This window comes from Budorcas taxicolor, chromosome 2, assembly GCF_023091745.1.
Source record: "Budorcas taxicolor isolate Tak-1 chromosome 2, Takin1.1, whole genome shotgun sequence".
In the NCBI taxonomy this organism is placed as follows: domain Eukaryota; kingdom Metazoa; phylum Chordata; class Mammalia; order Artiodactyla; family Bovidae; genus Budorcas; species Budorcas taxicolor.
Window position 1 is genome coordinate 177,155,349 of NC_068911.1, and position 25,310 is coordinate 177,180,658.

The 25,310-nt window shown below is 44.9% G+C and overlaps 1 protein-coding gene across 2 annotated transcripts in view; it reads right to left on the minus strand.

Annotated features, from left to right (window-relative positions):
* Positions 1-2,034: 2,034 nt before the first annotated feature.
* The window catches only part of OTUD3 (OTU deubiquitinase 3), a 35,415-nt gene continuing 12,139 nt past the window's right edge, over positions 2,035-25,310 (minus strand). The window contains exons 3-8 of one of the 2 annotated variants that reach the window (XM_052661065.1): positions 21,797-21,909; positions 15,620-15,742; positions 10,808-10,939; positions 10,031-10,127; positions 7,848-8,032; positions 2,035-6,965 (exon numbers count right to left, since the gene is read on the minus strand). In XM_052661065.1, coding sequence (XP_052517025.1) covers positions 6,792-6,965; positions 7,848-8,032; positions 10,031-10,127; positions 10,808-10,939; positions 15,620-15,742; positions 21,797-21,909 — 824 coding nt within the window. In that variant the 3' untranslated portion in view covers positions 2,035-6,791. Of the gene's footprint in view, positions 6,979-7,847; positions 8,033-10,030; positions 10,128-10,807; positions 10,940-15,619; positions 15,743-21,796; positions 21,910-25,310 lie in introns of both variants that reach the window. The other variant, XM_052661058.1, reaches the window with a different exon arrangement.

Sequence of the window (25,310 nt, forward strand, 5' to 3'; positions counted from 1 at the left end):
AAGGTCAAAAACGCACACGGAGGCGGACTTGGAACACCGATTGCACGTGGTCAGGAGGCATTGGGAATGCCTGATGTTTGGAAGTCATTCAGCAAGCGCAGCAATAGTTTTCTGGTAGCAAAAGACATGTGACAAGCGTTTGAAGAAAGGAGTCCCCAGTCTGCCTCCAGATGAATTGTCCCTCCTTAGTAAACTCTGTCCCAAACTCATGGGACATCCCACTCTCCCACTCGAGGGCTTTGATGATGCTGGCCCTTCGATCCCAAAAACCTCACTCCCCATTTATACCTCCTATTTCCCTTTTCATCCCTCATCTAAATGACACTTCCTCCCATCCCTTCTGAACTTGCAGCCTTTTCCTATCAGTACCTCCTGTTATGGCCTGTCTTCTCTTGGGTCATAGTTGTGTCCACTTTCACTGCTGGGCTGAAAGGTTTTTGAGGACAAGGTCTATGTCTGATTCAATGCCCAGAAATAAAGATTCCAACACAGCACAGGTTCAGTAAACGATAAATTCCTGGATGTTTGGATTGGTGAATAAATTGAACAAAAACCGAATATCTTGATATATCTAAGTCCCTCTACATAGGGAATTTCAGACAAGTTTCGCCAAGACAGAAAAGTTTTTCTGCTGCCAAACCAGAATCCATGAATCAGCAGGATTGGTCTCGATCCTATTTAATGTACAAAGTTCTAAATCACTGCAACACTGCGGTCTGAGTGCCCGCTCTGTCCAGCAGTCTAGCTAAACCCATACTGGAGCAGAGCATTTATGACAAATTGCAGCTGTATCTCAAGGTTGACACACACTTTCTGCCTATCTGGGGAACAGGTAACTTTAATGCTGGGTTTTTCAACCCTGCTCTCCTCTAGACAACCATGACCAGTTGCCAAGAGGGGACAGGGGAACAGCCACTTTCCCCTTATGGCATCTCAGCCTTTGGCACCATACACTGTCCCTCATGCGGAGTAAGCAATAGCCTGGAGGAAAACACAAACAGCAAACTGTATCCCTTTAATTGTCCCCTCTGAGGCCTGAGGACACTTCCGCCCTTGCAGACTCACCCGACCTCACAGGTCACCAAGACCCAGGCAGGAAGCCCCAGGACCACCATGCAGCCCAGCAGGCGGCCCCCGGCCCCCGGAGAACCACAGGACAACACCAAGGAGGCCATGGACGTTCTCCGCCCAGGGTTGGGGGGGCAGAACCCTACACTGGGGCAGCACTCCAGTCCTAGATCTTTCAGAGAGATTCTCAGTCGGGTGAGCAGGGTCCGGCGTCTGGGCCTCGCGGGCTCAGGAACTGGATAGCATCTGTGTACCCCAAGGTCCCCGGGTCATGGGATGAGGCAAACATCACACAGGGAGGACAGTGACCGAGAGGGAAGGGACGGTTCGCCAGCTGCTGCAGTCTTCACCCACCCAGGGTGGCAGCAGAGCCCTTTCGGAGTCAAAGTACCGTGGGGCCCATCCACAGGCTGCTGGATGAGCACACAGGACAAGATCAGGCGGGAACCCAGAGGCCAAAACCACTGGCCACACGGCCGCAGCCTTGGCCTCGGGACCAGCCCTGCTGGTCTCGCCCAGGGCCCATCCCTCTGGCGCTCTGTGGCCATCTGCCCCTCCCCGTCCCGAGCACCTCTTCCAGGTAACCTGTGCAGTCACTGCTGCCCACGTGTGTCTGCGGGAAGGCAATCCCTCCTGGAATGGGGTCAAACCAAGCCCCAGAGCTCTAGAGAAACCCTCAGGGCTGCCAAAAGACAGCTGCTCTGTATTTAGACAACTGCTAACTACGAGAGATGTTCTTAAGACACCAGGTAGAAAGTGGAGGAGGCCTCCCGGGTGTGCGGCGACACTCACCTGGACAGAAGCTGCAATCAGCTACTGGAGCTCAGTGAGACCCCAAACAACTGTCCCTGGGCAGAACAGGCCCAGTTTCCTGCAAAGTCTCTGAGAAGGACGGGCAGGCTCTCCATCTCATGCCATCAAACGGCAGTCAGACAGTGACAAAGACGACTCGAAACTGTCTTTAAACTAGAATTTATTGGTATACAAAACTCCAGTTCATAGATAAAGTGGCACATCTCTGCAGCTTCTATTGCACCAAGTATTGAAGGTTAAAGACACAACAAAAGAAAACATTTGGTTTTGGAAACACTGCAAATAGCCACGTACAGTACTTTGGTAAATAAAAAACAGAACGGTTCAGAGTAACACAACGCGAGGAAAGAAGGAAGAAATGAACTACGGACGCCAGACAACGGTCACACTTCTCCCTGTCAAGCTCCACGGATAAGGCGAGACTTGCTAAGTCTCTGGGTCATGACCCCACGGAGGTCTTGGGTATCTCCGGACTGCAGCGAGAGCAAGTATAGTGCAATTAGGGGGAAAAGGGAAGGTGGCTGAGCCACAGGGGCTCCAGTATTCTCCACAGACCCACCTGCCCTCCCTCGTCAAGGGACTAACGCCCACCAGCGCCTCCCCGTTGGCACGGGGAGCACAGAGGTCTGCTGTTAGGCTCCCAGCCCCTCCCTCCTCCTCACGGAGCTCGCTGCTGGTGGATGCTGGAAGGGTCGCTCCGGGGAGGCCGAGCGCCGTTCCCCCCAGAAGATGAACCACGGGAGGAGCCCACAGCCGCACTCCTCCACTGCGGCCGAGGGGTCGGCACGCAGGCCGAGGTCTGGGGCCACACGCAAACCCCATCACAGACGACCGGCAACGGTGCCCCGGTGGATGCCGAGCTGGGAGGGGCAGGGTGGGCCGCCGAGCTTTCGCCCAGCGGTCATGACCGCCCAGCGCTGCGGCACAGTGAGCACCAGCGGTTCTGGACCGGGGGACGCCCTGCTTACAGCAAGGTCACCACACACCCGTTCATGCTTTCACAGAAATTATTCTTCACTGGTATCAGCTCCGTCTTGAGTAACTTTGCAAGGATGCTGAACACTTTAATCGAGTTACAAAGTAGTCTGCACTACGAGAGCAGGACTCTAGAAGGTAATCCCTCCGAGGAAATGGTAAGAGCCTGAGGTTTTCACAGGGCACGTTACCCTGGACACACGGGGCCAGGCAGTGGACAGGGCCCCAATCCTGCCCAGGGCCGGGTTCTGGGGCACCTTCTGAGTTCAGTACTGGGCACGCACTTTGTGACTGGTGTCAGTGTCTCTGCTGCAAACCAACTGTCCGTCCCCTCTCTCGTAGGTGACGGCAGAAGACTGGCTATCATTTAAAATCGAGATCTTCAACTTAACGAAACATACAATTTGCTTTAGAGTCAGAAAGACACACCTTGTAGAAAGTGCCATTATCAAATCACCTCAGAACAACTGTCAGAAGGCCCCAGAGTTTGAGCAACACTTGTTCTGAAAGCTGAGATGAACGAAACAGTGAACAATGAAAACATCAAAACAAACAAAAATAAACAAACTGCATCAGACTCTGAGTCTAAAGGTTTGCCACAGAGAGACAGAGCCTTGAGGTAAAAAGGTGAAGAGCTACGCGTCTACCCCAAGCGGAGTCAGAGGCCCACGGCCACGGCACCGAAACCAAGCTCCACCGTCACGCTGCCCACACCGGCCCTTCTGGCAGGCTGAGTGAGTCAGCCCTGACGAGGAAGCCGAGTTTCCGTCAACCGACTGCGCGTTCTGGGCCGAACGTCTCAGAGGTAAACTGACAGCGTTCCACGTGGACCCGGTAAAACCCAGGCGGTCTGAGAGTTTCTCAAAAAGAGAGAAACTGCACACTGACGACAGGGACTCCTACGAGGCGAGCACGGCCTCACGCCAAGTCTGCCTGATCCCCACCTATGGAACACAGGCGCGGCTCCCCCAGTCAGCATCTCCTGCCAGCAGAGCTCCCTGGGCGAGGCGGCGCCGCATCAGAAAGCACCCCCTCGGAGCCCGGCCCCAGCTGCCCCACAGCAGAGCTCCCACTTCACCAGCCCTCGGAATCACACGGGGTGTGGAAGTGTGTTCAGAGCTTATAGGGGGAACCACAGACAAGCTCGACCCTTGAGACTCCTTTCTGCCACAATTCTTCAGCCAGACTTCACTCCTAAAAGCATATGCTATTATTGAAAAATCAAATATACACACACAACTTCTAACATCTCCTGGTGGCAACTGTGCTAATTTAGAAGTTGTGGCTCTATGCTGTTCGAATACATCTACCTCTCGAGTACAAAGCTGTTGCCACTAAAATTTTATTTCTTATTTTGACCTTTAAAAAAAGTCCATACAACTTTTATGTACAGCTTCTAAGACAAGTAAGCAGCTATGGACCACCACCCCATCCCCTTTCTCCTGACCAAAGCTACCGAGATAATCCCACAGAACAAACACCTAACAGCCGCAGAGGCTAAGAACGCTTCACTCCTTACTATGCAGTGCCCTGAGCAACGGCACCAGGTAACCACCAACCAGGCGGCCAGGACCAATCAACACGCCAGGCCCCCACCTGGCTGCCAATAATGTGGTTCTCCAGAGCCTCTCACGGAACCAACTAACACATGGATTCCATCTACCTCATACTTTGGTGGGATGGAGGCAGTGAAGTTTAAATTTAAACCCTTAGAAGATATCACTAAAGCTGGATACATGTACCCCATCCCTAATAATTAACATACTGAACACAGACCAATTGTAACTGAAAAACTGTGAAATAGTAATAAAAGAAAATTACTGAAGCCACTAGATTAGTTTTTAAAACCAGTTACTTTACCCAAGAAAAGGTGAAGCCCATTCTCAGAATTATGTAATTCATAAATAAATGCACCCAATATTCTATAGTAACTCTTTAGCAACTTCTAAAACCCAACAGAGCCCAAGGCCACGTTCTTTAACCATGTGAACTAAAGCAATCCTACCACTCCTGACCATGGGTCTCCCTCAGCTATTTCAGACTCCTAACTGCTTAATCGTGTGAGAGGATCTGGTCTCCTGAATCCTCACAGTACAAACATTCAAGAAACAGTGCTCACTCAGATGCTCGGCCACAGTGGAAAGCCAGGAGAACAGAGCCTGAAGCATTGGCCCGCGCTCCCTTGGAGACAGCGAGGCAACAGAGACGGCTCACCTTCTCATACCGAGCGCCAGAAGCTCTAACTCAGGACCCTGCGGCATGCAAAGAAAAAATGCTATGCCGTTTCTAAACCTGCTTCGTTGATGTACTATACCAGCATGTTCTGGGGGCATCTCCAAGAGGCTACTGAGGCTCCAAGCACGAAAAGTTACCAAAGCCAACAGACAGAGAATTAAAATACATAATCAAAACCGAAGAAAGCAAACCACCTGCTGATAAAGACAACCCACTGAATCCAAAGGCAGCCCACACAATGCTGTGTCTACACATGTCAAAACCTTCTTATTGTTTTCTTTATGCCTTGGAACTCTTGTAATTTTGAAATCTGAGATGGAGGAGAAAACCAGTAGTTCACCTTTCAGTTCAGCATATATTATTTCTTCCAATATTAGGTCCTCAAAAGGCAAAAACGGTCCAAGATTGGCCACTTCGAGGGTTAACTTTAAAGTTCACATCCATCTAACTCAGTCTGAGGAATGATGCCTCCCACTGCCCAAACCTGACTATTTCAGCACTGTGCAGCCACTGCAGGACCTCAGCCACAGTGCTTTCTCGGCCCAGCTGGTCTAACCTAAGTCCCTGACGACTTCTAGAGGGTGCTGGAGAGTTTTTCCAAGAGCAAAATCCCAAACAGGGCTTAACTAGAAAGAAGAAAGTGCAGCATTTTATGGGATTTCATTTTCAAAATACTAACAAATTAAGCAACAGCTCAAGATACTTTTCCTCTGAAGGAATCTCTCTAAATCTAGAATAGCAAGAAAGAAAGACACTCACTTAAAATGTGAACATGAAAAACCTTAGCAAGTCTTCCACTCTCTCCGTACAAAACAGAAGAACTCTTCAGACTCCTCCTGTGCAAAACCTCAGACTCTCGTGATCTTTCCCTTCACAACTACGGATTCTGGACTGCATGCTTTCAGAATCCCAGACCTGAATCATAAGCAGTCAGGCAACACCTTCTTGCCATCAAGAAACAAGTGTCAAACACTCAGCAACACTACCAATTTTCCAGCAAGGCCCAGGCCTAATTAACAGTCAGGCCTACTTATCATATGGCTTGAGGACAAATGAACCAGCAGTGCCTGCAATCCCATCTGAACATCATGATCAGGAAGAGAAATGTGGTTGTTTAATTGCCACCCTGACTACAGGCCACAACCTCCCTATCACATTACTTTGGAAAAACAATTCCTGAATTATTCTCTGATTAACCTGGAGTAGAAGAAAGTTAATTCTAAACATGTACCTGAGTTGGAGATCATTTATAAACTATCCTGCATATTAATGTCTGTTTGAAAATGAAACAGAAACAAAGGAAACTTGTCCTCTGACTGTCTAGCAATTAATCTAAACTATCTCATCTGCAATTATAGCAAAACTCACCCCAAGTGTTAAGGAAAGATCCCAGGGTCACCAAACTCTAAATTTTCAGGGCAAATAAAACCACACTTAAAAGGTTTTTGTTTTTTACCTAACTATCCACCCCTCAAACTCGGTATTTTAAACACAGAACATGAACGGCTTCACTGCACTTTCATTAAATAAAACACATCACTGGACAAAACTTTGAACAAAAAAGAGGCAGCCGAAGGAAACTAACTCAGTGAGTGACTCTGTGGGTTGGGTTCTGTTCTGTAAAGGACGGCCTCACTGGGAAGCCTGGCACACAGCCCTGCACTTCCCATTCGCTGCTCGCAGCTCCCAGGAGGCCAGACTCAGATGCTGAGAGCCGCGAAGGTCTTCACCAAGGTGACCTGGGCGCTCGCGTCCGCATCGCTCCTGCTGCTGTCCCTGTGGCCCCTGCTCTCCAGGGCTTTGTGCCGGTGCCTCTCCTCCTGTCGTTTCTTCTTCTCTAGTCGCTGCTGTTCTCGCCTCTGTTTGTTTGTGACCTGAGAAAGGAGACTGCCGTGTGAGTCAGTAAAAATGTATATCCCCGTGCTAGGCTAGCAAATAAAGTCAATTCCATTCTCCTCATAAAGTAATTCAAAATAACCTAAAGAAACATGAACCCTAGGCCAGCTGGATATAATGCTCAAAAATGCCACAGGATGCCTTTCTGTGCGTAATGCCCCAGGGAATCCTAACAGAATCCTTACAAGCTTACTGCATCTCACCCTCTGCCTGTGACTTTTTACATTACGTTACATTCTGAGCTCAGAACTTCCTGGTAAAAATCTTAGCAAGAAGTCCCAAGTTCAGTAAAAGTCATGGTGTCATATATTGCTTGTGAGAGTTGGGCTGGGAAGGGAGAAGCACAACCTTTCTTGGAAGCATCTTACAACTTTCCAGAAGATCTTAAAAAGATCCACATACCCATGCCCTTTACCCTGTTAATTCTCCTTCTGGGACTCTAGCCAAGCAAATAATGCAAGACAAAGATTTATACACAAGGTGTTCACTGAAGGTGACGGCATTTACAACAAATGGGACGCAGTCACACGGTCAGCCAAGAAAGCCACCCACATGCTCCGACATCAGGCAGGAGGAGGAGCCGATCTGTGTGTACAGAGCAGGGACTGAGTATACTTCCTTCCAAGGGTCACTGCAAAGTCCAAACGGGACAAGTGGGGTCTTCATTCCACTTCATCATATACTCCCATCCACTCCCCATATTTCCTACAATAACCACTTTATAAAATCAAAATAAAGTCACATACGAACACGAGCTCCAAGTTCCCGCCACTGCTGCCAAATCACAGAGCCCCCACTTCACTCACTCACTCACTCACTCACTCGTTCCCCCTTTACCCTGGCAATCCCATCATGCCTACCTTTGGGAGCTGGTTTTTATTTGCTCTGTTTTCCTCAGTAGGGCTGGCCCGCGCCTTACTGTTCTCAGTCCTGCCTTCATTTACACCCTGATTTCCGAAGATTCTGGTGCCACTGCCACCCTCTTCCCATAAAGGACCACACTGCGTCAGCACTCCACCACTGGACTCAAGGTTCTCCTCTGCACCTTTCAAAGAAAGACGGTTTGTTAAACTGGAAACCTAAGATAGTTACACACTGTGACAAGTGTTAAAAGACTCAAAGTACCTGGCTCCCTGTATCATTGTCATTCAGAGAGCAAGTTTCCTTGAGGCAAAATTCCAGTATCAAGTCAATACAGTGGGGAACATAAGGAAAAAATTACTGGTAAAATTTGGAAGATAAATTTTAAAATAACCCGTTGACCAGTCCTCTCATCAGCTTCCTACCAGCTGAGTGCTTTGATTCATCAGTTTAAGCCACTTTTTAACATTAATTTTCAGGGGGAAATCTTTCATTTGTGCCCCTAAAACAGAAAGGAAATAAGCTCTAAAACTGTGCTCTCCAATACAGTGGCTACTAGCCACATGTGGCTGTTTAAATTAAAAATAAAGTTAAATAAAATTTTAAATTTAGTTCCTCAGTCTCACTTAGCCACCTGTCAAGTATATTCCATACAGAATAGCACAGACTCTATATAGCACAGCTTTAAAATCACATGGATTAGCTTTCTAAGAAGGTACAACATACATATAAGGAAGATAATAAAATACCCAATCAGAAAACTATTAATATAATGCCAGGAACAGTATCTGGCATAAAATGTCTGGCAATGAGTACTGAAATCATTCAAAATAAATAACTTGCAAAAACAGATATTAACATTTTTTTTTTCCTTCCTCTGAATCACAGAATTAAAACTCAGTTTAAGATCATGTATGGATGCGAGAGTTGGACTGTGAAGAAAGCTGAGCGCCGAAGAATTGATGCTTTTGAACTGTGGTGTTGGAGAAGACTCTTGAGAGTCCCTTGGACTGCAAGGAGATCCAACCAGTCCATTCTAAAGGAGATCAGCCTTAGGTGTTCTTTGGAAGGAATGATGCTAAAGCTGAAACTCCAGTACTTTGGCCACCTCATGAAAAGAGCTGACTCATTGGAAAAGACTCTGATGTTGGGAGGGAATCGGGGCAGGAGGAGAAGGGGACAACAGAGGATGAGATGGCAGGATAGCATCACGGACTCGATGGACGCGAGTCTGAGTGAAGTCCGGGAGTTGGTGATGGACAGGGAGGCCTGGCGTGCTGCGATTCATGGGGTCAAAAGAGTGGGACACGACTGAGTGACTGAACTGAACTGAACTAAGCAAAGAAAAATTCTGAATTATCACCAGTTGACTGATGCTAGTAATGTAAATATTTCCACTAGAAAAGTAATTTTTCTCTCCATTTCAGTTATCATTTTGGCATTATAATGGAATCTTCTTTCTAGAAGGATAGGTCTTCCCTGACACTGTCCACTCCTCCAAAACTGGCTAAGTGGCCTTCCCATGCACCCCCTAGCACCCTGTACCCCAACTTCATCACATATGATTACGCCAATCTACTCACCTGCCTCCACCATGCCCCTCCACCCCCAGACTACACGCTCCCTGATGCAGAGCTGGCACCCAGTAAAACCCACCTGCAAACACAAGGTGCTCAGTAAGCAACTGCTAAATGAGTAAATGACAATACAGTTAACTCCCTGCCAGCTGATTAAAGATGAAAACTCGATACCATCTATTAATGCATGTGCATGGAATCTAGAAAAATGGCACTGACGACCTAGTTGCAGGGCAGGAATCGAGACACAGACACAGAGAATCGACTTGTGGAAGGGCGGTGGGGCAAACAGAGAGTGACACTGATATGTACACACTAGCTGTGTAAAGAGACGGCTAGCGGGAAGCTGCCGCACAGCACAGCGAGCTCGGCCTGGTGGCCTATGGTGGCCCATGGCCTAGAGGGGTGGGGCTGCGGAGGAGAGGCCCCACAAGGGAAGGACATATGCATACTCGCAGTTTAGTCGTGCTGCTGGGCAGCAGAAACCAGCACAACACTGTAAGGCAGTTATTCTCCAATTATTGATAAAAATATTAAAATTAAATATTTGAAAAATCACCAACATAATCATCTTGAAAGCTTAAGAATATCCATCACAGACTTACTATTTCTTCTCCCCTGGTTCATCTGCAGCATGGCAATTATCGCAGATTCAATATTATAATTTTCAGCTTCCAGGTTCTGAACTATCAAATTAAAATCCTATGAAGGAAACAAAGGAACACATCAGAATCTGGGTATACTTTCCTGTCCATCTCTACATCAACAATTTGATACACAAAACAATGTAACTGAGGCAAGGTTTCAAGACTTTCCATCTAGAAAATGTCTTAATATTCTCAGTAAGGTGAACACCTGAAATAATTGTTTAATAAAGTGAATTCATACAAAACTGCACTAGTCAGAAAATAATAAATCCACACACTTTCTTAGGATTTTGAACAATACTGGGTAAAGTGGAGAAAACAAGAGAGAAATGAATAAACAGCTCTCAGTAAGTTACACTACATAACTAAATCAAACTACAAATATCATGGGCCTGCTTTGGTTCAGCGGGTGTTGGCATGCTAGAGTGAGGCCATGATAGTGTGGCAGTTTCTCAAAAAGTTAAACCTGTACAGACGGGTTTTCAACAATGTCTGTCTATAAACCTGGGATCCCCAACCTCCAGGCCACGGACCAGTCCCTCCTATCAGATCGGCGGTGGTGTCAGATTAGAAGTAAAGTGCACAATAAATGTAATGAACTTGAATCATCCCAAAACCACCATCCCCCAGGTCCCCTGGATCTGTGGAAAAACCGTCTTCCACGAAACCACTTCCTGGTGCCAAAAAGGTCAGGGACCGCTGCTAAAGCACGGTTACCACACGACAAATACTAACGGAACACCCAGTTGCGTTGCAAACTTTCTGGACAGCATCTTCTACTTCATCTCGCAGGTCATCTTCAAAGTCGACTCCCTTTGCCTTGCTCTTCTCTCTCTTATTTGATTCATCTTGATGAAGCATCTGAAACTGAAGGACGCAGAAAGAGTGATAATCATGGAACTCTGGCACACTATCTTCAGAATCTTGAATACAGGGAAACACTCCATCATCTCAAAACATGCAGATATACGAAAACACATTCAGAAACAATCTTAAAGGAACAGCTAAATTTCATTCACACAGAGACTCCAGGCCACAACTTCAAGTATTTAAGAAGAAAGGCCCAGGGACTTCCTTATTGGTCCTGTGGCTAAGACCCCGCACTCTAAATGCAGCAGGCCCAGGTCTGACCCCTGGTCAGAGAACTAGATCCCACATGCCACAGCTCAAGAGTTCACAGCCACAACTGAAGATCCTGCAAGGCGCGGTGAAGATCAAACATCCCACGTGCCACAGCGAAGACCTGCACAAATAAATCTGTTTTTTTAAAAGAAGGCCCAGGATATGGGATAAACTGTTCAGTATGGCATTAAAGACCAACATTTTGGCAATGAGTGCTGACTCGGGCAGCACACACCTGTCTCAGCTGGATTCCAGAGCTGTGAGCCTAGTAACAGAATCAGTCTCCTACAGGAGCACCCAAAGAGCTCTTCCAGCAGGACAGCTCACCTTGCAGAGACACACGCCCGACTCTCACCTGATTCCCGAGGCCCTGTCTGTTCACCAGCAAGCTGTGGCGTGCTGGAGCTCCCGTCCGGACCAGATCATCACAGATGAGCATGACTCCGGAAACTTCCCATGCTACCACCACACTCCCGGGAGCCTGTAGGCCCAATTCTAAAGCCACCAAGAGCTGCTCACTTGGTATCCACAGGACTGTATGACGTAAGCCCATTTCAGAAAAGCTAAAGTCATCCGTCCATGGCTTCCAATCACTTTCTCCCTCTGCTTGCTATTATTAATGCAGCGAGTGGAACATAAGCAAGGACACTTTTGCTTTCTGTCTATAAAAGAGCAAGTGGAAGCCAGCAACGTGCAGTATATTCCATAGAACGTGTAATAAAAAGCAAAACCTATTCTAAAATTTTACCCTAACAGTTTGGCTATGTGTATCAAGATTCTTTGAAATTTATCCAAAGGAAATAATGTCACAGATAGAAAGAATTTATGTAAAAGTGCTCATTCTACTGCCATGAAGGGTGGTGAATAACTGGAAACAACTACAGGTTTCTGAGTGTGGGTGTAGTTAAATTACCTACAGAACAGAGCTTCATTCCCACTCAAGTAAGGAACACAACAAGGATTTTCACTACCACCATGATTATTTAACAATGTCTTGGAGAACAGCAATGCAATTAGCCCGCCAATAAAGAAAAATTAGAAGTACAAAACTGGAAAGGAAGAAAAGTTATCACTATTTGCAGATAATTCTACACCTTTAAGAGAGAGAGAAAACAAAAAAAAAACTACTTCAAACAAGAATAATTCTGGAAACCCATGTAAGAATCTAGTGTCCAGAATAAAGAGCTTTTTAGAACTCAATAACCAAATCACAAAAAGTCCAATTAAAACACGTGCAAAGGACTTGAATAGACATCTCTTCTAAGATAAACAAATGGCAAATGAGCACATGAAAAGATGCTAAACATCATTAATCATTATGGAATGAAAATCAAAACTACAAGATGCCACTTCACATCTTGTAGGTTGGCTGTGATTTTAAAAAGAAAGAAGGAAAAATAACAAGTGCTGGTGAGGATGGAGAGAAAGTGAAGTCCTCCATACACCGTTAGTGGGAACATGAAACCAAACAGCTACACACTGTGGAAAACAGTGCCGTAGTTTCTCAAAAAGCTAAAGACAGAGTCACCACAGGACCCAGCACCTCCCATACACAGCTGACAGACCGGGACTGCGCAGGCCCACTGACACAGACGCTCCCGGGAGTAATGCCTTAGCACTACATGATTCACGACTGGCCAAACCTAAGGACACAGAACTGTAGATACAGGAGCTCAGATCTGCAAGTGGACTGTAAGTTACACGCAGAGTTTCAGCTGTGCATCACTGGTACCCCTGACCCCTTGCTCACAGGTCAACTGTACACCCAAAACGTTGAGAACAGGTACTCAAACAAATACTACACCCAAATAATCACAGCAGCACTATTCACAACAGCCAAAGAATAGAAACAATTCAAAGGCCCACCAAATGAAAGGATAAACAAAATGCGGTGTATCAGTAAAATGGAGTACTGCTCGACCCCGCAAAGGAACTAAGAAATGGTATGTGCTACAACGTGGATGCACCTAAAAACATCACGCTAAGGAAAGCCAGACATGAAAAGCCACACAGTGTGTGACTCCCTTTATAAAAAAAGTCCAGAGAAAGTAAATCCAGAGAGACAGAAAGTAGACTGGTTGGGGCTGGGGCTGAAGAGGAATGGGCAGTAACTGCTTAATGGGCACCCGGCTTTCTTTCAGGGTGTTGAAAATTATTTGGAACTGGATGGAGGAAGTGTTTACTCAGCTTTGCGGGTGTATTCAGTGCCACTGAATCGTACACTTGAAAATGGTGAATTTTACATTATGTGAACTTTACCTCAATTAAAAAGAAAGAAAACTCTGTAGGATAGCTGAGAATACACATAACATAATTTTGTGATCAAATTTCATACATACAAATGTAAAGGGAAAAAAAGACCCTTTCCTTACAAAAGGAACAGAAAACACAAAACATCTAAGAATAAAGTCAGCAAACAATGGGATAGAACTATATGAAAAAACGCTCCTGCAGATGACCGAAAACAGTCAATTAAACAAACAAAAAGATTAGCAGGTTCCTGGCTAGCAAGATTCAACATCATACAGATGTCAATTTTTGCTTATTAATTTAATGAGATTACAATAAAAGGAAATATTACCAGGACTTTTTAGCTACGCAAACTTATTCTAACATTCATATATAAAACAAAAAAGCAAAAATATACAGGCAACCATAAAAAAAGAAAGTAATGATGGGTGAAAAATTCTACTAGATTTTTTAAAATATACTTTCTTAATTAAAACAATGAACACATGAACATCTGAACAGAAAAAAACAGTGGACTAGAATCAATGTCTAGAAATAGACCCAACTACATACAGGAATTTAGTATATGAAAAAAGCAGCAAGCTAAATCAATGAGAAAAAGATGTATAATTATAAAAATAAACAGTTTCGGTTCAAGTAACAAGGAAAAATATAGTTGAATCCATACACTCACATCTGTATATCAATTTAAGTACCAAATAGAGACATGACCTAATTTTCTTTTAAAAAATGAACATACAGAAGTACTAAAATAAACTATGCGAGAATTCTTTTAAACTCAGAATGGGAAAGAGCTTCCTAATTATGACCCAAAACCCAGAAGATATTTACCTGATGTCTTGAAAATGAGATAAATTTAACCACATAAAAATCTAAAATTCCTTCATAGGAAAGACAATATGAGAAAGAATAAAAAGACAGATAACAGACTGAAAAAATTTTGCAACTCATACCACAAATAGAGGCTAATTTCCCTAGTACATAAAGGATTTCCCAAAAATCATTAAGAAGACTGAACAGAAAAAAAATAAAGAACATGCATACAGTTCACACACAACAAAGTACAAACTGGTTTTAAACACAAGAAAAGATATATAAGCTCATTAATAAGAAACATAGAAATTAAAATTATGTTAAGATTTTTTCCCTAAGTGACACAGATTTAAAAACTTGATAACACACTGTGCTGGCAAAGGTACAGAAGAGACACATTGCAAGTGGGAGTGTGAACTGGCAAGACTGCTACAGAGAACAACCTGGCGACACCTACCAAGTTACAGATGCACACAGCCCCTGATGCGGCAAGACTCTTCCAGGAACTTATTCCACAAATACACCCGCGCATGTGTGAAAAAGACATGCATGTAAGGCACTGTATGTTGCTTGTAAAAACAAAGTTTGAAAGTCATTTAAAAGTCCATCGAAGGGCCTGTTTAAGCACATTATAATGCATCCACACACTAAATAACTATGGAGCCGTTTAAAAAGATGTAGGAAGTTTCTTATGTCCTGCTATGAATTAAACTCTTGAGATATGTTCCACTGTTGCAGTGCAGAATGCTATGCAGAGGATGCTGCAACTGCGGATGAGGAGAGTGCATTCCAGCAAAGCTAGACTACACGCACAAACCCACACAATGCTTGATACGTAAACATCTCTAGGTAGTTTTATGATAGACTAATAACAGTGGGTGCATCCAGTTTACCAGAGAGGAAAACAAGGGTGACAGAGTGACTTTCACTTTACTTTTTTAAATTACAAAGAAAGTGTCTAATCATGTGAGGAAAGACACATGAGACAATAGCAAAAAGCTATACAAATACGAAAACAGTAACAAAATGTTGATTCTGTGTTATGGTTTATTTTCTTCTTTACTTTTTCTATAGTTTCCAAATTTTAGATATGAAGCATGAATCAATTTCAAAACATGAAGTTACTTTAAATGTTTATATAAATTATATTCATGCAATCACAGCCATCACTGTGAGGGAAAGCAGAAGAATGACAATTTTATCCGCTGCCTTCCCCCAAATGAACAAAGTTTAAAAATAAAAACCAAGCCCACAGATTCTTAGCGGCCACTTTCTATGGAAACCTGACTGGCTCTGGCTCCAGGGCAGAGCCCCGGCCGGGTCCCTGCGGGGCTGGGAGCAGAGGGCGCCGGCCCCGCCCACCTCCGTGCGCAGGCGTGCGGGCGCCTCCGAGTCGTCGTTGATCCTGCGCACGCTGTCGTAGTGCTCGCCGTGTCGGTAAGCGATGTGCAGCTCCCGCCCGTTGCTTTTGTCTGTTCCTCGGATCTGCAGGCAGAGGGAGAGGAGATGCCAGCGAGGATCTGCAGTGTCCACGTTGGAAGAGCAAGGCCACCTGGCTCCCAGGACGCCCAGTCCACAGGCTCTCTGTAACAGCGACTGGGAGCATCACTGTGATGCATCCTAAGCCAGTTCTGAATTATCTTTCTCCCACTCATGTGTGTATGACTGCATGTACTTAATATGCAACTAAATGGAAATAAAGCCATTTGAAAAGGCATGTTCAAACACCAGGGGCAAATTCACCACAAAGTTAAGTGTAAGTTTCAGGAGCGTCAGGACCCCTCAGCCCCTCAAATGCTCAGGTTCCTTCCAAGAAGGAAGGCCCAAAGGCAGATGCAGATGTGTGAGCCTTGCATCTCAGACAACTGGGGGCCTCTTTGAGGGAAAAAAAATAAAAAATTACAAACGTAAAACTGCTATCACCCTTCCCAAGACCTTGAAAGGGGGCCATAAAATTGAAGGACCTGATACTTAGGCTTCACAGAAAATCCACCCTGTCTTTAAAACAAAAACAGGATTTTTCACCAAACACATACTGAGAAACACACAAACGTCCCATCTGGATCAATTTCAAAACAAAACTACGTACAGTCGAGCAGCACTACTGCACTGCACACCCCAGAGGTACTGCTCACAGAGTGCTGTGTGACCGTGCCCCTGGAGCACAACCTGGCCGGAACAGTGCTCCCAGGAGTCATGCGAAACACACGCCCAGCGATGGAGCCTGGGCACTTCCCCCAGACCACCACCTCCACAGAAACTCCACAGTAATCCTCACTCTGTCCTGAGTGAGGACAGAAAGCTGAGACTGTCTGTTAAATCCCCCAAATATCAGCACCTCCTTATCTTTGTGCAAAGTCATAGGCAGTTAAGACATTATTACTAAATAGTATCTGTGGTCTAAAAACAGAGCAAAACCATGGAACAAACAGGAACCACACAGGTCTAGAAGTCAGAATCACAGAAGTTTTCTCCAGGTAGAGTATCTAGGTCTCAAAGTGCAGAGTGTCTGGTTTTGACACATACAAAATAGAGAGCACTGCTCATCTCCCGGGAAGACTACTGGAAAGGAAATTAGCCAACAGAATCTGTGAGTGACATCATCCCTACAGCACTTACATATTTAAATAATAACAACACACTATGTACTATCCAGAGGAAAAAATAACTTGAGCACCAGTCACCAAATTGTTAACTGTGCTGCTCAAGGTGCGGAAGATCACAGAGGACTTTCATTTTCTACCTTACACGTGTCTATACTGTTTACAGAAGCATATATTCTATCTGCAGCCAAAAAAAGGAAAAAGTAGGCTGAGTATAAACCTCCTCATTATTGATATAAGAGCTCCTACTCATGACTTTATGAGGTGAAGTCGCTCAGTCATGTCCAACTCTTTGCCACCCCATGGACTGTAGCCTACCAGGCTGCTCAGTCTATGGCATTTTCCAGGCAAGAGTACTGGAGTGGGGTGCCATTTCCTTCTCCAGGGGATCTTCCTGATCCAGGAATCGAACCCCCGTCTCCCGCATTGCAGGCAGACGCTTTACCCTCTGGGCCATCAGGGAAGCTGCCTACTCATGAGAGTAGCAACCAATTCAGTTTTAACTCTCAAATTTTATAAGATGCTTCACAGGGGTATGGGGTGATGGGGGAAACCTAGTGGATAGTTCCAGTATACAGAAAATGTATTTATTTTGAAAACACATACTTTGACTATTAAGCAATTCATAACAGGGAATACTATAGAAATACATGGATTTAAGAGAAAAAAAAGTCTAACTATGAAGAATATCTTCCACAACTACCTAGAAAATTAAGAAACTTTAAAAAAGCTACTGATGGAGCAATAGGCAAGCTGTAGCTACTAAGTCGGCACAGAGTATACTCCTTCAAGAACAGGATCGTTATGCTGTATATTCAAATGATTTTGATGACTTCTGCTAAGCAGCAAAGATTTAAGGACAAAAAACTGGGACAATGAAGGAGGTAACCAGTCTTCCTCACTCAAAGGCATCCGGAGGAAGAGCGCGCCTCAGTAAACACGATGGCTCTCCGGGAGGGCGCGCGACGACACCGCCCCAGGGAGCAAGCAGCACGCGCAGATCCCGTCCCCTCCGGCTCGCTGCGTCCCTGGGAAGTGAGAGTCCTCACCTGTCAGGCAGTAGCTACTTTACCCTGTTATAGTGCGACTGTCAGAAGGACACTAGGCCAGACACAAGCAGTGATATATTTCTGCTTATATGGCATTCTGAAAAGGCAAAACCGTGCCATGCTGTGCTTAGCTGCTCAGTCGTGTCCAGCTCTGCAACACCATGGACGTTAGCCCGCCAGGTTCCTTTCTCCTGGGGATTCTCCAGACAAGAATACTGGAGTGGGCTGCCATTCCCTCCTCCAGCAGATCTTCCCAACCCAGGGATCGAACCCAGGACTCCCGCATTGCAGGTGGATTCTTTACTGTCCAAGCCACCAGGGAAGCCCAAGAAGACTGGAGTGGGTAGCCTACCCGTTCTCCAGGGGATCTTCCAGACCCAGGAATCAAACCAGGGTCTCCTGAATTACAGGCGGATTCTTTACTAGCTGAGCTACCAGGGAAAACCCAGAGGCAAAACTACAAGAGACAAATGAGATTAGTGGTTATAAGAATCTGGGGAAGAAGAGAAGGGACCAGTGACTACAAAGAGGCATGAGGCAACTTCATGGGGCAGTGGAAATATTCAATATATAAGTAGTGGTATATTCTATATGTAGGTAGCAGACATCCTGGAATGCGAAGTCAAGTGGGCCTTAGGAAGCATCACTATGAACAAAGCTAGTGGAGGTGATGGAATTCCAGTGGAGCTATTTCAAATCCTAAAAGATGATGCTATGAAAGTACTGCACTCAATATGCCAGCAAATTTGCAAAACTCAGCAGTGGCCACAGGACTGGAAAAGGTCAGTTTTCATTCCAATCCCAAAGAAAGGCAATGCCAAAAAATGCTCAAACTACCGCACAATTGCACTCATCTCACACACTAGTAAACTAATGCTCAAAATTCTCCAAGCCAGGCTTCAGCAATATATGAACTGTGAATTTCCAGATGTTCAAGTTGGTTTTAGAAAAGGCAGAGGAACCAGAGATCAACATCTGCTGGATCATCGAAAAAGCAATAGAGTTCCAGAAAAACATCTATTTCTGCTTTATTGACTATGCCAAAGCCTTTGACTGTGTGGATCAAAATAAACTGTGGAAAATTCTGCAAGAGATGGGAATACCAGACCACCTGACCTGCCTCTTGAGAAACCTATATGCAGGTCAGGAAGCAACAGTTAAAACTGGACATGGAACAACAGACTGGTTCCAAATAGGAAAAGGAGTACGTCAAGGCTGTATATTGTCACTGTGCTTATTTAACTTATATGCAGAGTACATCATGAGAAATACTGGGCTGGAAGAAGCACAAGCTGGAATCAAGATTGCTGGGAGAAATATCAATAACCTCAGATGTGCAGATGACACCACCCTTATGGCAGAAAGTGAAGAGGAACTAAAAAGCCTCTTGATGAAAGTGAAAGAGGACAGTGACAAAGTTGGCTTAAAGCTCAACATTCAGAAAACTAAGATCATGGCATCTGGTCCCAACACTTCATGGCAAATAGATGGGGAAACAGTGGCTGACTTTATTTTTGGGGGCTCCAGAATCACTGCAGATGGTGATTGCAGCCATGAAATTAAAAGACGCTTACTCCTTGGAAGGAAAGTTACGACCAACCTAGATAGCATATTAAAAAGCAGAGCTGTTACTTTGTTGACAAAGGTCCATCTAGTCAAGGCTATGGTTTTTCCAGTAGTCATGTATGGATGTGAGAGTTGGACTGTGAAGAAAGCTGAGCGCCAAAGAATTGATGCTTTTGAACTATGGTGTTGGAGAAGGCTCTTGAGAGTCCCATGGACTGCAAGGAGATCCAACTAGTCCATCCTAAAGTAGATCAGTCCTGGGTGTTCATTGGAAGGACTGATGTTGAAGCTGAAACTCCAATACTTTGGCCACCTGATGTGAAGAGCTGACTCATTTGAAAAGACCCTGATGCTGGGAAAGATTGAAGGTGGGAGGAGAAAGGGATGACAAGAGGATTAGATGGTTGGGTGGCATCACCAACTCAATGGACATGAGTTTGGGTGAACTCCAGGCGTTGGTAATCAACAGGGAGGCCTGGTGTGCTGTGGTTCATGGGGTCGCAAAGAGTCGGACACAACTGAGCGACTGAACTGAACTGAACTGAGGTAGTGTAACATTCACATGACTATGTCCAAAAAACAAACTATATACCAGAGAAGGGTGAATTTTGATATATGTAAGTTATATCTCTATAATTGACTTTATTTTTAAAGAGCAACAGCTAAGCAAAGGAATAAGCAATTTACAAAGGCATATATATGCAGGTGGTACAGGAAAATGGGGTTCCCTGGTGGCTCAGGCAAAAAAGAATTTGCCTGCAATGCAGGAGACACAGGTTTGATCCCTGGGTTGGGAAGTACCCTTGGAGAAGGAAATGGCAACCCACTCCACTATTCTTGCCTGGAGAATCCCTTGGACAGAGAAGCCTGACGGGCTATAGTCCATGGGGTCCCAAAGAGTCGGCCATGACTGAGCAACTAAAACTTTCACTTTTCACAGGAAAACAATGAAGGAAAAAAGGTCACTGTTACCTGTGTAATAATATGATATACAGGGATATGTAGTGTGTGTAGGTATATATGTACGATGTATCTATCTATGTGTGTGTGCATGCTCAGTCGCTCAGGCGTGTCTGACTCTTTCCAACTCCATGGACTGTAGCCGTCAGGCTCCTCTGTCCATGGGATTTCCCAGGTAAGAGTACTGGAGTGCGCTGCCATTTCCTCCTCCAAGGGATCTTCGTGACCGAGGGATAGAACCAGAGTCTCCTGTAGCTCCCATGTTGCAGGCATATTCTTTACCACTGAACCAGTTCTTAAAATGTGACACCGTTATGTGTCTCTTTGCAGTTACATACGAATGTTTTTATATTGAAGAGTGTGTGTGAATAACAGATACACACTAAAGTGTTAACAACAATTATCTCTAGGAAGTGTGACTGGGTGATTTTTATTTGCCTTTATGGGCTTTTCTGAATTTTCAAATTGTTCCATAATCATTATGTTTTACTTTCTAATGTAAAAAAAGCTAGAAATGGTGAAGTAGGAGAGAAGGGGAAGGAGGAGGTCTGATAGGAACCACCTGACCAGTCTCCAAGAGCTGAGCCACAGGATGAAAAGTGCAAGGAGGGCAAGCAAGGGGTGGTCTGTGTACATTTTCATCCTGACCTTTGACCTTCCATGCTCCAGAATGTTTGGTTTGATGGACTGTTTGGGAGATCGGGTTAATTTAGAACAGCAACGGTAACTTAGAATACCAAAGGCAAGGGCGAAGGGGTATGAGGAGGGGAAGGGAGGCCTAAGCGGCTCAACATCATGCTCTGCCATCCCACAGCACAAACTGAACACTTGAGAAGTCTTACTTGCTGTAGAAACACCATCAGAATGCTATGGCTAGCTGGGGAGAGCACAGACATAGAGCTTGACACCCTAGGCCATGAAATTTTGTTGTTCAAAAGTTCTTTTTTAGCAACAGTTTATTATAGTTAATTTGGTCTTTGTTTCTCTCCATCTAAAAAACAAAAATATACACATGGAACAGGTATATTCAAACTAGAATCTATATGCAAATCCTCTGAATTCTCATTCAGAGATTTTTTACAAAATTTTCTATGCTATTTCCACATTAGGCTCTCGGCCCCAAATCACCCAATTAACTAACTGTTGAGTAATATTTCTGGCATTTTAAGTCTCTGAATTATACTTCAGACTCCATTTGTAATGCAGGGTTTAATTCCAAGCCACCACAAGCTTGGTGAGGTTCACAGTCCAAGCTACCCTGCATAGTTCAATATCATCAGTCAAGCCCCATTATCTTAGGATATCCCCAAAGATAATTTTTAAATAAAGGCTTCACATAAATTCCTCAGCAGATGACCTACCTGCCACAAAGGGGCATTAAGTTGATGAATCACCACATTCAACTGATGATTTCTTGCAAATGCTACAATTGCATCATTGCCAGCAAATGTTCCAGGCTTTGCCAAACTGGCCACTGTAGGGAAGGAAATAGGAAAGAAAAACAAAGTCTTTATAATGCTTTGGTATTTATTTAGTTCCAAAAATGAGAAATCAGGGTATATGCCTGGAAAAGTCCAATAGCTTTGTCAGAGTCTAGCAGTCTGTACATGTCCATAGCTCGTTCTCTAAGTCTATCTCATAAATCACTTTTAACCCTCAAAACAGCCATCTGAAAGAAGTGAAAGAGGTATTATCACACACACCATCTTATAGATGAGGAAACTAAAGCAGAGGGCAGTTTGTAACTGTGTCCTAGGTCACAAGTCAGTACACAGCAGAGCTCAGTTTTATCCCAGGCATCCTGACTCCAAGATCTTGGCTCTTGGCCACTCCATTATACAGCCTGTCACAATTTGCCCTCAAGGAGTTTACAACCAGTGGGGGACAAACAACAAGAAAACAGACACTGCTGATATGCAGGCACTTCAGGAAAGAAACACGTAGTAAAGCATCTGGCCTTACACATAGAGAAGTCTGACCTTTGCCCCTGGCTCCTGGGAGAGAACCTCTAAAACCCTGGCATTTCCCAAGTGACAGGGGTGTCTCTCTTATTCACAGTGGGCCCCTCAGCCACATCTAACTGTTCATGCTAAGTTTATGCATGAGGTGACTTTCGGTGGACCTCTCTGGTCAAGTGACCCTAGAAAGACCTCAGGGACTAGAGAATGACTTCAACCACTTAGGCCATCAATCAATAACATCTACATGATGACACCCTAATAAAAATTCTGGACACTGATGTTTGGGTGAGGTTCCCTGGTTGACAATACCGTGTTTTGTGTAACCTTCCGATATTTTACCATTGTATAACCTTCCAAGATTCTCAGTGCAGTCGCTCAGTCATGTCCGACTCTTCCCGACCCCATGAATCGTAGCACGCCAGGCCTCCCTGTCCATCACCAACTCCCGGAGTCCACCCAAACCCGTGTCCATTGAGTCGGTGATGCCATCCAACCATTTCATCCCCTGTCGTCCCCTTCTCCTCCTGCCCTTAATCTTTCCCAGTTATCAGGGTCTTTTCAAATGAGTCAGCTCTTCACATCAGGTGGCCAAAGTTTGGAGTTTCAGCTTCAATATCAGTCCTTTCAAAGAACACCCAGGACTGATCTCCTTTAGGATGGACTGGTTGGATCTCCTTGCAGTCCAAGGGACTCTCAAGAGTCTTCTCCAACGATTCTACCCTTTGGCTAACTTGACCTGGATCTTTTCCTTGTAATACACTATGTAACTGTGAGTATAACAGACTTCAATGAGCTCTGTGAGTCCTTTTAGCAAATTATCAAACCTGAGAATGGTTCTGAGAAACCACAAATTTGCAGCTCGTGTCAGAAGTCAGGGGAGTCTTAAGTAAGACTGTGTCTTCAAACCTTGCAGCTTGGCTAACTCCAGGTGGGGAACATAAGCCAGTCTGAACAATGGGGAGGGGAGGGGAGGGGAGATGTACCAGATAAGCTTCTCAGCTGAGACAACTACAGTGCTTCCCAAAGGGCAGGTAAAAGACAAACAGAAGAGGAATGGATGATGTTCCAAGCAGAAGCAAGAAACAGAACACGGTGAGTTTACAGACTGCAGAGTATTGGCAGGAACTTAGAATGCTGAGATGGCAGGGCGGGGGAGCAAGAAAATATACTGGGAAATAGCAAGAAGCCAGGCAAACAAGAAAATCACAGATCGTAAAGGCTGAAGAGTTGGAACGTTCTTGAGGTCAATGGGGAGCTGCCTACAAGTGTTAGACAGGGGAAGACCTATCTGATATATGTTCAGATCACCTCTCTGGCTTCCACACGGAAAGCAAAGTGAAGGGGTCAGGAGGCAATAAGACCAATCCAAAGTACTGAAGAAATCTAGACAAACGGTCAAAGAGGCCTGATTCTATGAGGCGGTAGAAATGAGGAAAAATACACTGGAGGAAAAGTGACAAGACTTCACAAGTAAGTAGTATGAGAAGGCATTGAGAACATTGAGGTTTCTGGCGGGTATCTGTTTAGTTAGGGAAAAGATGATGCTGATTCTCCAAAGCCATAGACCAAAGAAAAGACACAGTCAGAGGCAAGGATAACCAGGTCCTGAAAAGTTAAGTGAGCACTCAACTATCCTATCAACAAATATTCGTGTCGACTATGTGCCAGCCATTGCCACAGTGGGGAACAGACACAGTCCCTGCCCTCAAGAATCTCACAGTGTAACGAGGGAGACATTAAAAACATAACTGTAAGAGCAGGAAATGTAACACGCCTAGGCTTCCAGTGACACACAAGGAGAACGTGCAGAATTCCAGGTGTCATTTCTGTCTGCTGTGGCAATCAGAGCCATTACCCACTGGGACACTCAAACCGTGACACAGCACCTGCACATCTAAGGTCCTGCCACACCCCTAAACCTACCACGTGGTCTTCACTGAAGAGGGTCAAAGCAGAATTCCTACTCACAAACCAAAGATTCTCTTCACATAAAACATTTATTGAATCAATGACTCAACTCATTTTATATATCATTAAACAACAAAACTCGCTCCATATATCCATATTTAATCTATAAACTGGTGACCATCTAATTAACTGGTGCCTGCCGGACAAAAAATGATCCGGGAAGAGGACCGTGAGAACTCGGTGAGTAGACTAAACGACTCAGTGGAGTCTCACTGCTGTGTCTCTCTTGCTGCTTGTGCCTAATGAATGAGTGCTTTCTCAGTGATGAATGGGAAAAGCTCCCTGCTCAATGTATTCCTCCTGCTGCCTTTTACTTTATTAAAGCACAGCTATGCTAGCCATTCCTCAAGCACAACTTCAAAATCATCTTTGTCTCTATCAACACTGGCCCCGGCCCCCACCACCTCCAGTGAGGCCTGTCAATTACACTACCAAACTGGGGGCTGGTCTGGACTCACTCATCATCCCCAGAACAGCCCTGGTGGAAACGTGCTCATCCCTTCACCAATGTGCAGAGCCCTCCACCTCAGCCCCTTCACAGTCTCTCCCCCACCCACTCCTGACTGGTTCCCAGAGTCAGTGCTCCAAAACACAGAATGATTCTCTTTCCTGAGACAGATAAGACTGAGCCCTGTGATGAAAACATAAATATATTAGCACCTAGCACAGCAGTCTCAGTAAATAATTGTCAGAATCAAAGCTTAAAATTCATAAGTATTTTCTTACTAGATTTGAGCCTATTAAAGTACTAATTTAAATCCCTGACTTGCCTCAAAGAAATCAGATTGTGTTTGGGTTTGGGGGAGAAACTGAAATGACCTTATTGATTTTTCTGATTATAAAAGTAATTCATGATCACTTAAAAATCAGAAAATCTACAGAAGATAATTTAAATACTCAATAGTCCCAGGATCCCCAGATGGCTGGCACTAAGAACTTATTTTAA